A 14,875-nucleotide genomic window follows, 5' to 3' on the forward strand; every position below is an offset into this window, starting at 1 on the left:
ATGGGGATGGTCTTGATCCCTGTCTCCTGTACAATGTCATGAACCTCATTCCACAGTTCATCAGGCATTCTCTCTATCAGATCTAGGCCCTTAAATCGATTTCTCACTTCCACTGTATAATCATAAGGGATTTGATTGAGGTCATACCTGAATGGTCTAGCGGTTTTCCCTGTTTTCTTCAATTTCAGTGTGAATTAAGCAAATATGGAAAACTCAGCAGTGGCCACAGGACTGGAAAAGGTCAGTTTTCCTTCCAGTCCCAAAGAGAGGCCACGCCAAAGAGTGTTCACGCTATCAGTGCACGATGGTACCCGTAATCTCCATATTAAGGGACTTCCCTGTGGTCCAGTGGTTAAGAGTCTGCCGCCGATGCAGGGATACTGACTCAGTCCTTGGTCTGGGAGGAATCCACATGCCACTGGGCACGTAAACCCGTGGCCACAACTACTGAAACCCGCACGTCTTAGAGCCCGTGAGCCGCAACAAGAGAAGCCATCACAATGAGAAGCAGGCACACTGCAGTTAGAGAGCAGCCCCTGTTTGCTGCAACTAGAGAAAGCCCAGGCACAGCCAAGATAAATAAACAAATAATGTTTTAAAGAGGAGGTGTTTTTGTTTTTGTTTTTTTAGAAAAAAAGCTCCATTTTGTTTTGCTAATAGCTTATTATTGTGCTTTGTCTTGGTACCTGTGTGTATTTCAAAGGTTAATTTGTTCAAAGGAAACTCTTTGAATGCACCCCTTTCTGAAATCTGTGGGGAGGGTTGGGGTTACATTGTCCTGGATACATAGTGAGAAGGGGAGAGAGTTTGTCAGACCGGATAAAGTGCCCTGGGAAAGACCATTTCCTCCTATTTGCCTCCAAATCCACTGCATAAAGCAGGAATGTCCAGCCCAGACACTCTCTGAAGACGAGGGCGCACTTGTGGGGTCTCAGAGGTTATGCCTCAGAGGTTATTACAGTTCCTTTTTCAAGGATGGGAGACTTGATACTTCCTGGTCAAATGCAGGCGCTTTTGACCTTGGACCCTGGGAACTACAGCTCCCCCTGCTGGCCGCCGCCTGCCAGAGTCGATATAAACAAGACATCCAGTCTCCGCGTTCACCGACACTCTTTGCTTCCACAATGAAGATGAGCAGCTTCTCTGCGCTCCCCGTGATCTTCCTCCTGCTCTGCTTGCACACGGCGCAGCCGGGACCCCGCAAGGGTGCGTGGAGGGCGCGGCGGTCTTCTGTGTGGTGGGGGTGGGGGCACGCTTTCTCCGAGAAGCCGGTGGGACCCGCTGGGGCAGATGCCCAGGGGCCCCCACCTCACCTTGTGGCATTTTCCCCCAGGCGTCCAGAAACCTGGATATTGCCCAGAATTTTTTCTTTCCTGCCCTTTCGTCCTTTTACCTATGTGCCAGCGCGATCGAGGGTGCAAGGGGACCAAGAAGTGCTGTTTCTACAACTGTAGGCGTCAGTGTATGGAACCCTGGGCATCGTTGGAGTGAGGTGAGAGGCCCTACATCTGCCCCCCGCACCCCCTCCACTTTGCCCCTGAAACGTTGCAGAAGAACCAGGTCTTCCAGAGGGAGTGGAGGACTGTCAGTACCCTTAGATTTCATGGAGACAAGAGCTTTTAAATCGAGATCTGGTCTGGGACTTCTCTGGGGATTCAGTGGTTGAGACACAGCATTTCCATTGAAGGGGGGCCCTGGTTGGGTCCCTGACTGGGAAAGTAAGGTCTGGTCTGCCTGCCCCAAAACTCGCCTCAAAGACAGTGAAGAGAGAGGCCCTTCAAACCTTCTTCAGAAAACGCACCATTTGCGTCTTAGGCATCACTGTTTGGTGAAATGACAAGGTCAGGATGAGATTATCTCTAAGCGTCTGAACTGTTACTGAATTTTTATAACTGTTTTCCAGGGCCGTTTTTTTTTTTTTTTTTTTTTTAATGTTTGTTTATTTGGCTGCACTGGGTCTTAGTTGCAGCACGCAGAACCTGTGATCTTTACTGAAGCTTGTGGGATCCAGTTCCCTGACCAGGGATGGAACCCCGGCCCCTCGCATTGGGAGTGCAGTCTTAGCCACTCGACCACCAGGGAAGCCCCTGGCCATTATTTTTTCTAATCACTCTTTACATTTAAACAGTGAGGTAAGGGGTTCTGAGAGTATAATTCTTCAGCATGGCTCGTCTAGAATTCCCGAACCCTGATTCCTTGGAAGTGCATCTCAGCATCCTTGGGAGGAGTATATGGGGTGCAGACCATAGTGGTCGTGGGATCCAGTCCGTGTTCCCCTCAGGGTCTGCATCATCCCATGTCTCTGTTTCTCTCTCTGCTCTCCCCAGGTAGAAACCTCTCTTTACAGGTTTCTTGAGAAGGCTTGAGAAGAGGCTTCTCAAGGCTTGAGAAGACATGGGGGAGTCCAGGATGAGACTTGGATAAGTGATCTCCAGTGCTTCCCTGCTTGCCTCATTCCACAAGACTTCTTTTTATCAAGAGTTGAATGCTTCTCGATATGAAAATGCCACAAAGAAATAAAGTGTTCTCTATTTAAAACTACAGGGACGTCTATGACTACTGAGTCTCTCTCTCCCCTGCCCCCTTCTCTGTCTTCAGCCTTTCGTGGGGGACCCTTCAGTGATTATATAAAAGGATGGGATCACTGTTTCTCGCTTCCTCTTAAGTGCCTGCACTTCTGTTTTTCTGATACTTTTTTTTTTAATGCCTCCTGACACTCAGACTCTTTGTTTGTTAAATTCCCAGGGCATTTTTGAGTCAGAGTTTCTGTGTTTGGATGCTATGAAAGGTGTACATTCTTATCCTGAGGCAAGGGGCAAGTCTCTGCACTGCATCATCTCTGGTGCAGCCGCTGGTCGCCTCTCCACTTGTGGGAGCTGTATGATGTAAGACTAGACTTGGGACTTCAGGGCTGGAAATGGAGTGGAACGTGGCCTTGGTTCTAAGCTACTTCAGCATCTAAAATCTAGGCCTTCATAAATTTAGAAAAGGAAATTCTGCTTAGCAACTTTGAATCTTAATTTAAGGGGTTGAAGACCCTAATCTACCTAATAACGAAGTGTTATTTAGCCATGCATTTCCTCTGTCTCTGCTTTGTGATTCTTTCTTGATTTGGGATCACAGAGGGATTTCAGTTCTTAGAGAGTGGTCTTCAAATAATGTGTTTTTCTTTTCTACCTTCATGAACTGTAACAATTCCCTTAATAAATAGATAAATATCAATTTTCAAATTTATGAAAATTTGAAATATATGTATGCTGCTGCTGCTAAGTCGCTTCAGTAGTGTCCGACTCTGTGCGACCCCATAGACGGCAGCCCACCAGGCTCCCCCGTCCCTGGGATTCTCCAGGTAAGAACACTGGAGTGGGCTGCCATTTCCTTCTCCAGTGCATGAAAGTGAAAAGTGAAAGTGAAGTCGTTCAGTCGTGTCCGACTCCTCGCTTCCTTTCCCTTCATTGCTTGAACAATTCAGACCGAAAACAAACAGGTGACTAACTGAGCTTAAGGTCCCCTGGACGGCAGATGTCAGGGTAAGATTAGATCACCAAGGGTTTCCTGGGGAAAAGGTGTGTCGGGGTCAACGGGTGACAAGGGGGTGAGGGCAGCCATCAGACTAGGTGCAGGGTTGACTCCTGGCGAAGGAGGGAAAGATGGAGGGTTGAGGAGGAAGGGTCTTTGAAGACAGTGTAATAGTAAAGAAGCATTGACCTGGCTGAAGGGGAGGGTCTGAATCACAGTCACCTACTGGGGGTAGCTCAGAATGGGCAGGGGTGGAGGGGTACCTGGCTAGCTCGGGGGACAGGGGGAGTGCCTCTTTCTTTCCTAGAGCAGGAGTTCAACCCAGTCCTTCCACTGGGCATCTCTGGAATGGGAACCCTGACAGAGACCAAGTTCTCGTGAGGGCTTCATCTGGGAGTGTGCCTGGACCACCTGAAAGGATCCCTGCGTAGACAGCTCTGTCTGCCACATCCTGTGTGTCTCTCGCCTGCTTCCTCCCTCCCTCTCTCTCCTCTCATTCTCTACGTCTCCTTTGTCCTCTTGCTCTTCATCTTCTTTCCCCTCCATATCCTTCTTTCCGTTTCCGGTTCCTTTGATTACTGTCTTGCTGTCTTTCTCTCCTTTCCTGTCTTGCTCGTCCTTCCGTCTCAGTTTTCACCCAGTGTTTTCAGGTGTGTGCTTTACTTTCTTCTCTCTCTTTCTGTCCTGCTTTGTTCTGTGTGCCTGTTCTCTTTCTCTGGGTCAGAAACACCTGAGTGGGGGCCCGGCGCATTCCCTCAGGAGTCAGCGACATGTCACGCCCCTGGTCAGGCTGTCCTTAGCACCCTCCCCTTACCCACCTCTGGGTCATATCTGCTCCCCTGCCGCCTTCCTTCTGCTTTCTGGGGAATCCTTTCATCTTCCAGGAAGGTGGTCTCTGAGCCCTTAAATCCACCTCCCTCTATGTTGTATCTCTTGAGGAAGAGACAGCGAAAGACTCTCCCCTGCCCCAAAACTCCCTATTGGGGCTGGAGCTTCCAGCCAGCCCCTGCCCCCAACCCCCGGACGGATGCCAGGATGGCCAGCAGTCTTCAGAGAAGAAGCAATGCTGGCCTCATATTGGTTGCATGAAAGACAGGAATCCTCTAGCTGTTCTGAACCCATGAGAGGGGCAAAGATCGAGACGGACGGCAGAGGGTCTTGGGATGCTGGTGTTCAGTTCAGTTCTGTCGCTCAGTCGTGTCTGATGCTTTGCAACCCCATAGACTGCAGCACGCCAGGCTTCCCTGTCCATCACCAATTTCCAGAGCCTACTCAAACTCATGTCCATCATGTTGGTGATGCCATTCAACCATCTCATACACTGTCATCCCCTTCTTCTCCTGCCTTCAATCTTTCCCAGCATCAGGGTCTTTTCCAGTGAGTCAGTTCTTCGCATCAGGTGGCCAAAGTATTGGAGTTTCAGCTTCAGCATCAGTCCTTCCAATGAATATTCAGGACTGATTTCCTTTAGGACTGACTCGTTGGATCTCCTTGCAGACCAAAGGACTCTCAAGAGGCTTCTCCAACACCACAGTTCAAAAGCATCAACTCTTCAGTGCTCAGCTTTCTTTATAGTCCAACTCTCACATCCATACATGACTACTGGAAAAACCATAGCTTTGACTGGATGGATTTTTGTTGGTAAATTAATGTGTCTGCTTTTTATTATGCTGTCTAGGTTGGTCATAGCTTTTCTTCCAAGGAGCAAGCGTCTTTTAATTTCATGGCTGAAGTCACCATCTGCAGTGATTTTGGAGCCCCCCAACAGAAGAGAAATGAAAAGCAAAGGAGAAAAGGAAAGACATAAGCATCTGAATGCAGGGTTCCAAAGAATAGCAAGAAGAGATAAGAAAGCCTTCCTCAGCGATCAATGCAAAGAAATAGAGGAAAACAACAGAATGGGAAAGACTAGAGATCTCTTCAAGAAAATTAGAGATACCAAGGGAACATTTCATGCAAAGATGGGCTCGATAAAGGACAGAAATGCTATGGACCTAACAGAAGCAGAAGATATTAAGAAGAGGTGGCAAGAATACACAGAACTGTACAAAAAAAGATCTTCAAGACCAAGATAATCACGATGGTATGATCACTCATCTTGAGCCAGACATCCTGGAATGTAAAGTCAAGTGGGCCTTAGAAAGCATCACTACAAACAAAGCTAGTGGAATTCCAGTTGAGCTATTTCAAATCCTGAAAGATGATGCTGTGAAAGTGCTGCACTCAATATGCCAGCAAATTTGGAAAACTCAGCAGTGGCCACAGGACTGGAAAAGGTCAGTTTTCCTTCCAATCGCAAAGAAAGGCAATGCCAAGGAATGCTCAAACTACTGCACAATTGCACTCATCTCACACGCTAGTAAAGTAATGCTCAAAATTCTCCAAGCCAGGCTTCAGCAATACGTGAACCATGAACTTCCTGATGTCCAACTGGTTTTAGAAAAGGTAGAGGAACCAGAAATCAAATTGCCAACATCCGCTGGATCATGGAAAAAGCAAGAGAGTTCCAGAAAAACATCTATTTCTGCTTTATTGACTATGCCAAAGCCTTTGACTGTGTGGATCACAATAAACTGTGGAAAATTCTGAAAGAGATGGGAATACCAGACCACCTCACCTGCCTCTTGAGAAATCTGTATGCAGGCCAGGAAGCAACAGTTAGAACTGGACATGGAACAACAGACTGGTTCCAAATAAGAAAAGGAGTACGTCAAGGCTGTATATTGTCACCATGCTTATTTAACTTCTATGCAGAGTACATCATGAGAAATGCTGGACTGGAAGAAACACAAGCTGGAATCAAGACTGCCAGGAGAAATATCAATAACCTCAGATATGCAGATGACACCACCCTTATGGCAGAAAGTGAAGAGAAACTAAAAAGCCTCTTGATGAAAGCGAAAGAGGAGAGTGAAAAAGTTGGCTTAAAGCTCAACATTCAGAAAATGAAGATCATGGCATCCGGTCCCATCACTTCATGGGAAATAGATGGGAAACAGTGGAAACAGTGGCAGACTTTATTTGGGGGGGCTCGAAAATCACTGCAGATGGTGACTGCAGCCATAAAATTAAAAGACGCTTACTCCTTGGAAGAAAAGTTATGACCAACCTAGATAGCATATTGAAAAGCAGAGACATTACTTTGCCAACAAAGGTCCATCTAGTCAAGGCTATGGTTTTTCCAGTAGTCATGTATGGATGTGAGAGTTGGACTGTGAAGAAACCTGAACGCCGAAGAATTGATGCTTTTGAACTGTGGTGTTGGAGAAGACTCTTGAGAGTTCCTTGGACTGCAAGGAGATCCAACCAGTCCATTCTGAAGGAGATCAGCCCTGGGATTTCCTTGGAAGGAATGATGCTAAAGCTGAAACTCCAGTACTTTGTCTACCTCATGCGAGGAGTTGACTCATTGGAAAAGACTCTGATGCTGGGAGGGATTGGGGGCAGGAGGAGAAGGGGATGAGACCGAGGATGAGATGGCTGGATGGCATCACTGACTTGTTGGAGGTGAGTCTGAGTGAACTCTGGGAGTTGGTGATGGACAGGGAGGCCTGGCGTGCTGCGATTCATGGGGTCGCAAAGAGTCGGACACGACTGAGCGACTGAACTGAACTGAAAATAAAGTCTCTAACTGTTTCCATTGTTTCCCCATCTGTCTGCTGAAGGTGGCTGGAGATAAGAGCTAGTCCAGTCTCTGCCATCGCCAATTTTGTGATTCTTGTTGATGGCTTGATCAGTTAGTGGAACTTACTTTCAGCCTGACTCGAGATCAGCCACTTGTCAGTCCAGCAGGGGGCGCCCTGGGTTAAAGGAATCAGGTCTGCCTTCACGAGATGCTTAGGCCTCAGTTTGGGGACTGGGGCAGTTAGCTTCCATGAAGGCGGGTAAAACTGGGCTGTAGTCTTGGACAGTGGGAGGGTTTCAAGCTCCAGACCTGCTCTCTCCAATTCAGGTGAAGCCTGGGAAGTGTTCAGTGGTGAGAGACACTTGGAAGCTGCTCGGCGTTGACATGAGGGCAAGTGTAGACAGTGGTGCATCGTCCCTGAGGAAGTAAGAAGTCAGCCAGGCTCAAATCTCTGAGTCATCTGCCATCAGTCTCCCTCAGCCTGACCTAAGTACCCTGAAGGTCTGTGCTTTGTGACAGGGGGCTGCCTCAGCAGAATGTTGGCCCTTCCACAACATCTCCCGCTGTCTTCTGGGCACAAAACCTCAGAGGATCACATTGCAGGGCCTCTATGCCTGACCTATCACCTGGGCCCCGGGCGGGAGATGGTCTGGAGAAGCTTGGAGAAGCAGCCCTGACTTAGGGTTCATGAGACTGAGGTCTGAATGTCAGCTTTGCCTGACTGACTTGTTGCCTTGGGCAGGTGAGAGTGCCTCTCTGACACAGTTGAATGAAAGCCCAGAAATGGACCTTAAACATATTATGGCCCACTGTTTGACCTGGGAGCCAAGTATACTCAGTGGGGAGAGGAGAGTCTTTGCAATAAATGGTGCTGGGAAAACTGGATATACTCATGCAAAAGAAAGGCATTGGACCCCATCTACACCACTTACAGAAATTAGTTTGAAATGGAGTAAGGACTTACACATAAGACCTGAAATCATTAAACTATGAGGAGACAACAGAGGATGAGATGGTTGGATGGCATCACCGACTCGACGGACCTGAGTTTGAGTAAGCTCCGGGAGTCGGTGATGGACAGGGAAGCCTGGTGTGCTGCAGTCCATGGGGTCGCAAAGAGCTGGACAGGAGGAGCGACCGAGCTGACTGAACTGACTAGGAGAAAACGGGGAAAACCCTCTTTGACGTCAGACTTGGCAATGACGTTTTTGGCCACAACATCAAAATCACAAGCAAGAAAAGCAAAAATCAGTAAGTGGAACTACATCAAACTAAAAAGCTGCACAGCAATATCAACAATCAACAAAATGAAAAGGTAACCTAAGGGATGGAAGAAAATATTTTCAAATCATATATCTGATAAGGAGGTTAATATCCAAAATCTATAAATAATTCATATAATCAATAGCAGAAACAAAAACAGACCTCCCAATACAAAATGGACAGAGGACTTGAATAGACTTTTTCTCAAAGAAGACATACAAATGGCTGACAAGTACATGAAGAGGAACTCAACATTACTGATAATCATGGAAACAGCAAATCAAAACCACAGTGAGATATTGCCCCACATCTATTAGAATGGCTATCATCAAAAAGGAAAGAAATAAAGTGTTGTTGAGGAGATGGAGAAAAGAGAACTGTCACGTACTGTTGGCTGGTACATAAATTGGTAGAGCACTATGAAAAACAATATGGCGGTTCTTCAAAAAATTAAAAATAGAGCTACCATATGATCCAGCAATCTCACTTCTGGGTATGTATACAAAGGAGATAAAACCGCTATCTAGAACATCTTAAAAAATCATGATTTATTTGCTTGTATTTCTAACATGAAGGATAGTTTACTATATACACTGTTTTTGCTAAACACGATAACTGACAACTCTTCATCTCAACTCATAGAGACCTTCCTCACTCTATTTTTTAAAATATTGTCCAGATATTTTATTGTGCTGATATATCACAGTTTATTATCCCATTTTTCTCGTCCTGCACAGATAAGCAATCCTTTGCTATTACAAATGACGTTACAAATTATGCTAACATGGTTGTTGACACATGTCTTCAGAGTAGATTCCTAGAAGTTAGACTGTTGACAGGCTAAAAACATGTCATTTTGTTAAACATTGCTCAATTCCTGTCCCCAGGAACTGCCTTATTTTGGATTCCTACCAGCTATGCCTGAGAAAGACTGTTTCTGCATAGTCTTAGTAATGGAGTTTGCTGCCAAGCTTTTGAATTTCCGCCCGTTTGGAAGACAGGGAACAGTACAGCTTCAATGTGGAGTTTTCTATTCACATACCCAAACCACAGTGCTTTAACTACAGGGGCATTAGAGTGCATTGTAACATATGGGAAGGCTAGCCTTTGTTGATGCTTTTCTCCTTTAGGGGCTTCCTAGTGTTCTTGCCTGTTTACTTTTTATATGAAGTCTAGAATCAACTTCTTAAAATTTACTGGTACTTTATTGAAATTATACTAATGAATAAATTTGACATTTTTATTATGTTGTAATCGTTCCATCCAAGGACAAGGGATGTTCCTATTTAAGCATACTTTTGAATCTTTGACAAATGTTTTAAAATTTTGATAATTTCCTAAGGCATTTATTTCTAGTGTAAAGTTTTGTTGCATTAAATGCATAATGTCTTACATTAAATCTTTAAACTTTTTCATGTGTAAGAATATCAGTGATTTTTGGTGCTAATATAAAATATGATTGAATGCTTTCATCATTTATATGCTTTGGATTTAACATGGAATCTTCTGGCTTCTACAGATACACAATCATGTTATCTACAATGGTGTCTTCATTTCTAATTTTGGTGTATCTGATTTTTAAAATCCTGTGCAATACCTTAGCTACTTCTTCCATTACAATATGAAACAGTAGTGAAGTTAGTGGACATGCTCCCCTTCTTAATCTTAATGGAAAAGTCTTTGTATTTCTCGATTCAAGAGGTTATTAGTCCATTTTATAGCTTATGTTCATATAGCTTTTAAAAATTATAAATAAGTGTTTATTTTTCTGAAGTTCTTTTCAACATTTATGAGAATAAATTCTATCATTTTTCCCTCCTTAGATATATTTAGATAAGAAATTATATTAAAGATTTCCACCATCTTGTATTTGAGCATAATGAATTATTTTTTAAAATATACTTTGTATTCTGCTTGCTAAATTTTATTTTGGATTTTGGAATTAATATTCATTACTGAAATTAATCAGTAGTTTTCTTTTTTATGTAGTTTTACCAAGTTGGGATGTCAATTTTGTATCTACTTCAGAAAAAGAATTGAAAGATTATCTTTTTTACACTTTGCAATCATCTAAGCATTATTGGAATTTTGTGTCTTGGAAGGAAATAAGTATAGCAGGGAATGGTTCTCCCCAAAAGCATCTGCGGGGAGCATGGTCCTGGTAACACTTTGGTTTCAATCCAGTGAAACTATGTTGGACTTTCAGCCTCCAGAACTTTTATGTAAAAGCATATATGTCTGTTGTTTTAAGTCAGTAAGTTGATGCCAATTTGTTAAAGCAGTCATAAGAATCTAACACAATAGATTGACTGATAGTTTTGGCCACATAAAAATTTGGTGCAGAAGCATTTTACAGAGCTGTTGCAGAATAATGGAGGACTTAACTAGTTTCTTTTTTTTAAGGGAAGAAAAATGAAATAATAAGGTAATTCATTACAGGAAAGACTTAAACTGTACCGGCATACCTCGGAGATAATGTGGGGTTAGTTCCAGACCACCACAATAAAGCAAGTTCACTCAAATTTTTAGTTGCTTAGTGCGTCTAACAACAGAATCATCTCTGTTTGTTTCCAAGGCAAATCATCCAGTATCACAATAATCCAAGTCTATGCCCCAACCACTAAGGCTGAAGAAGCTGAACTAACAACAACAAAAAAAGATGTCCTTTTCATCATAGGGGACTGGAATGCAAAAGTAGGAAGTCAAGAGATACCTGGAGTAACAGGTAAGTTTGGCCTTGGCGTACAAAATGAAGGGCAAAAGCTAACAGAGTTTTGCCAAGAGAACAATTTGGTTATAGCAAACAGCCTCTCCCAACAACACAAGATGCGACTCTATGCATGGACATCACCAGATGGTCAATATCGAAATCAGATGGATTATATCCTTTGCAGCAAAAGATGGAGAAGCTCTATACAGTCAGCAAAAACAAGACCAGGAGCTAACTGTGGCTCGTATCATGAACTCCTTATTGCAAAATTCAGACTTAATTGAAGAAAGTAGGGAAAACCACTAGACCATTCAGGTATGACTTAAGTAAAATCCCTTAGGATTATACAGTGGAGGGGACAAATAGATTCAAGGGATTAGATCTGATAGACAGAGTACCTGAAGAACTATGGACGGAGGTTCTTGACATTGTACAGGAGGCAGTGATCAAGACTATGCCCAAGAAAAAGAAATGCAAAAAGACAAAATGATTGTCTGAGGAGGCCTTACAAATAGCTGAGAAAGGAAGAGAAGCTAAAGGCAAAGGAAAAATACCCAAAGTAATGCTCAAAATTCTCCAAGCCAGACTTCAACTGTACGTGAACCATGAACTTCCAGATGTTCAAGCTGGATTCAGAAAAAGCAGAGGAACCAGAGATCAAATTCCCAATATCCATTGGATCATCGAAAAAGCATGAAAGTTCCAGAAAAACATCTCCTTCTGCTTTATTGACTATGCCAAAGCCGTTGACTGTGTTGATCACAACAAACTGTGGAAAATTCTTCAAGAGATGGGAATACCAGACCACCCAATCTGCCTCCTGAGAAATCTGTTATGCAGGTCAAGAAGGAACAGTTAGAACTGGACATGGAACAACAGACTGGGTCCAAATCAGGAAAGGAGTATGTCAAGGCTGTATATTGTCACTGTGCTTATTTAATTTATATGCAGAGTACATCATGAGAAATGTTGGGCTGGATGAAGCCCAAGCTGGAATCAAAATTGCCGGGGGAAATATCAATAAACTCAGATATGCAGATGACACCATCTTTATGGCAGAAAGCAAAAAGGAACTAAAGAGTCTCTTGATAAAAGTGAAAGGGAGTGAAAAATTGACTTAAAACTCAACATTCAGAAAACTAAAATCATGGTATCCACTCCCACCACTTCATTGCAAATAGATGGGGAAATAACGGAAACAGTGACAGACTTTATTTTGGGGGGCTCCAAAATCACTGCAGATGGTGACTGCAACCATGAAATTAAAAGACGCTTGCTCCTTGGAAGAAAAGCTATGACCAACCTAGATAGCACATTAAAAAGCAGAGACATTACTTTGCCAACAAAAGTCCATCTAGTCAAAGCTATGGTTTTTCCACTAGTCATGTATGGGTGTGAGAGGTGGACTATAAAGAAAGCTGAGCACTGAAGAATTGATGCTTTTGAACTGTGGTGTTGGAGAAGACTCTTGAGAGTCCCTTGGACAGCAAGGAGATCCAACAGAAATCAGTCTTGAATATTCTTTGAAAAGACTGATATTGAAGCTGAAACTCGAATACTCTGGTCAACTGATGCAAAGAACCAACTCACTGGAAAAGACACTGATGCTGGGAAAGATTGAAGGTGGGAGGAGAAGGGGACGACAGAGGATGAGATGGTTGGATGGCACCACCAATTCAATGGACATGAATTTGAGTAAACTCCAGAAGTTGGTGATGGACAGGGAAGCCTGGCGTGCTGCAGTCCATGGGGTCGCAAAGAGTCAGACATGACCGAGTGACTGAATTGAACTGATACTCACCTGAATGCAGAGTTCCAAAGGATAACAAGGGGAGATAAGAAAGCCTTCCTCAGCAATCAATGCAAAGAAATAGAAGAAAACAATAGAATTTGAAAGACTAGAGATCTCTTCAAGAAAATTAGAGCTACCAAGGGAACATTTCATGCAAAGATGGGCACAATAAAGGAGAGCAATAGTATGGACCTAACAGAAGCAGAAGATATTAAGAAGAGGTGGCAAGAATACACAGAAGAACTATACAAAAATGATCTTCATGACCCAGATAACCATGATGGTGTGATCAATCACCTAGAGCCAGACATCCTGGAATGTGAAGTCAAGTGGGCCTTAGGAAGCATTACTACAAATAAAGTTAGCAGAGGTGATAGAATTCCAGTTGAGCTATTTCAAATCTTAAAAGATGATGCTGTGAAAGTGCTGCACTCAATATGTCAGCAAATTTGAAACTCAGCAGTGGCCACAAGACTGGAAAAGGTCAGTTTTCTTTCTAATCCCAAAGAAAGGCAATGCCAAAGAATGTTTAAACTACTGCACAATTGCACTTACCTCACATGCTAAAAAAGTAATGCTCAAAATTCTCCAAGCCACACTTCAACAGTATGTGAACTGAGAATTCCAGATGTTCAAGCTGTATTTAGAAAAGGCAGAGGAACCAGAGATCAAATTGCCAGCATTCACTGGATCATAGAAAAAGCAAGAGAATTCCAGAAAAAAACATTGCTTCTGCTTTATTAACTGCACCAAAGCCTTTGTGTGGATCACAACAAACTGTGGAAAATTCTTCAAGAGATGGGAATACCAGGCCACTTGATCTGCCTCCTGAGAAATCTGTATTCAGATTAAGAAGCCAATGGTTAGATGAGACATGGAACAATGGACTGGTTCCAAATTGGGAAAGGCGTATGTCAAGGCTGTACACTGTCACCCTGCTTATTTAACTTATATGCAGAGTACATCATGAAAAATGCCAGACTGGATGAAGCACAAGCTGGAATCAAGATCGCTGGGAGAAATATCAATAACCTCAGATATGCATATGATACCACCTTTATGGCAGAAAGCAAAAAGGAACTAAAGTTAAAGAGGAGAGTGAAAAAACTGGCTTAAAACTCAACATTCAGAAAACTAAGATCATGGCATCCAGTCCCATCACTTCATGGCAAATAGATGGGGAAACAGTGACAGACTTTATTTTCTTGGGCTCCAAAATCACTGCAGATGGTGACTGCAGCCATGAAATGAAAAGAGGCTTGCTCCTTGGAAGAAAAGCTATGACGAACCCAGACACCATATTAAAAAGCAGAGACATTACTTTCTGACAAAAGTCCATATAGTCAAAGCTTTGGTTTTTCCAGTCGTCACATATGGATGTGAAAGCTGTGCCATAAGGAAAGTTGAGTGCCGAAGCATTGATGCTTTTGATCTGTGGTGTTAGAGAAGACTCTTGAGAGTCCCTTGGACTGCAAGGAGATCAAACCAGTCAATCCTAAAGGAAATCAACCAGGAAGATTCAGGGGAAGGACTGATGCTGAAGCTGAAACTCCAATACTTTGGCCACCTGATGCAAAGAACTGCTTGCCTGCAAAAGACCCTGATGCTGGGAAAGATCGAGGGCAGGAGGAGAAGGGGACGACAGAGGATGAGATGGTTGGATGGCATCACTGACTCAATGAGTATGAGTTTGAGCAAACTCTGGGAGTTGGTGATGGACAGGGAAGCCTGGCATGCTACAGTCCATACGGTCACAAAGAGTCGGATACAACTGAGTGACTGAACTGAACTTAACTGAGTGCCTCTCAAAGTTATGTTTGTACTACAATGTATATGTGTATACTATATACATTTACTGAATATATATGTCTACACTACACCGTAGTCTTTTGTGGGCAAGAGAATTAAATCTAAAAAAATGTACATACCTTAATTTAAAAATATTTTATTGCTAAAAAATTCTGAT

General features: G+C 43.4%; 1 protein-coding gene across 3 annotated transcripts; it reads left to right on the forward strand.

Moving 5' to 3' along the window:
• The first annotated feature begins 1,102 nt into the window (after positions 1-1,102).
• WFDC12 (WAP four-disulfide core domain 12) lies at positions 1,103-2,541 on the forward strand. 3 transcript variants are annotated; one of them, XM_042230175.1, is made up of 3 exons: positions 1,103-1,206; positions 1,334-1,492; positions 2,328-2,541. In XM_042230175.1, exons 1-2 carry the CDS (start codon positions 1,125-1,127, stop codon positions 1,489-1,491), a joined length of 240 nt encoding a protein of 79 aa, XP_042086109.1. In that variant the 5' UTR covers positions 1,103-1,124; the 3' UTR covers position 1,492; positions 2,328-2,541. The 3 variants fall into 3 exon arrangements, with proteins under 3 accessions (XP_042086109.1, XP_042086110.1, XP_042086111.1); XM_042230176.1 differs by having other exon boundaries at positions 2,332-2,541; XM_042230177.1 differs by having other exon boundaries at positions 2,348-2,541.
• Positions 2,542-14,875: the final 12,334 nt, after the last annotated feature.

Source organism: Ovis aries, chromosome 13 (genome assembly GCF_016772045.2).
Source record: "Ovis aries strain OAR_USU_Benz2616 breed Rambouillet chromosome 13, ARS-UI_Ramb_v3.0, whole genome shotgun sequence".
Classification (NCBI taxonomy): domain Eukaryota; kingdom Metazoa; phylum Chordata; class Mammalia; order Artiodactyla; family Bovidae; genus Ovis; species Ovis aries.

What these genes read in the sequence shown, in the direction of transcription:
- WFDC12 (XM_042230175.1), top strand. Translation starts at nt 1,125, where the DNA reads ATGAAGATGAGCAGCTTCTCTGCGCTCCCCGTGATCTTCCTCCTGCTC. An exon ending in GCAGCCGGGACCCCGCAAGG is followed by an intron (nt 1,207 to 1,333) that starts GTGCGTGGAGGG and finishes ATTTTCCCCCAG; the next exon opens with GCGTCCAGAAACCTGGATAT.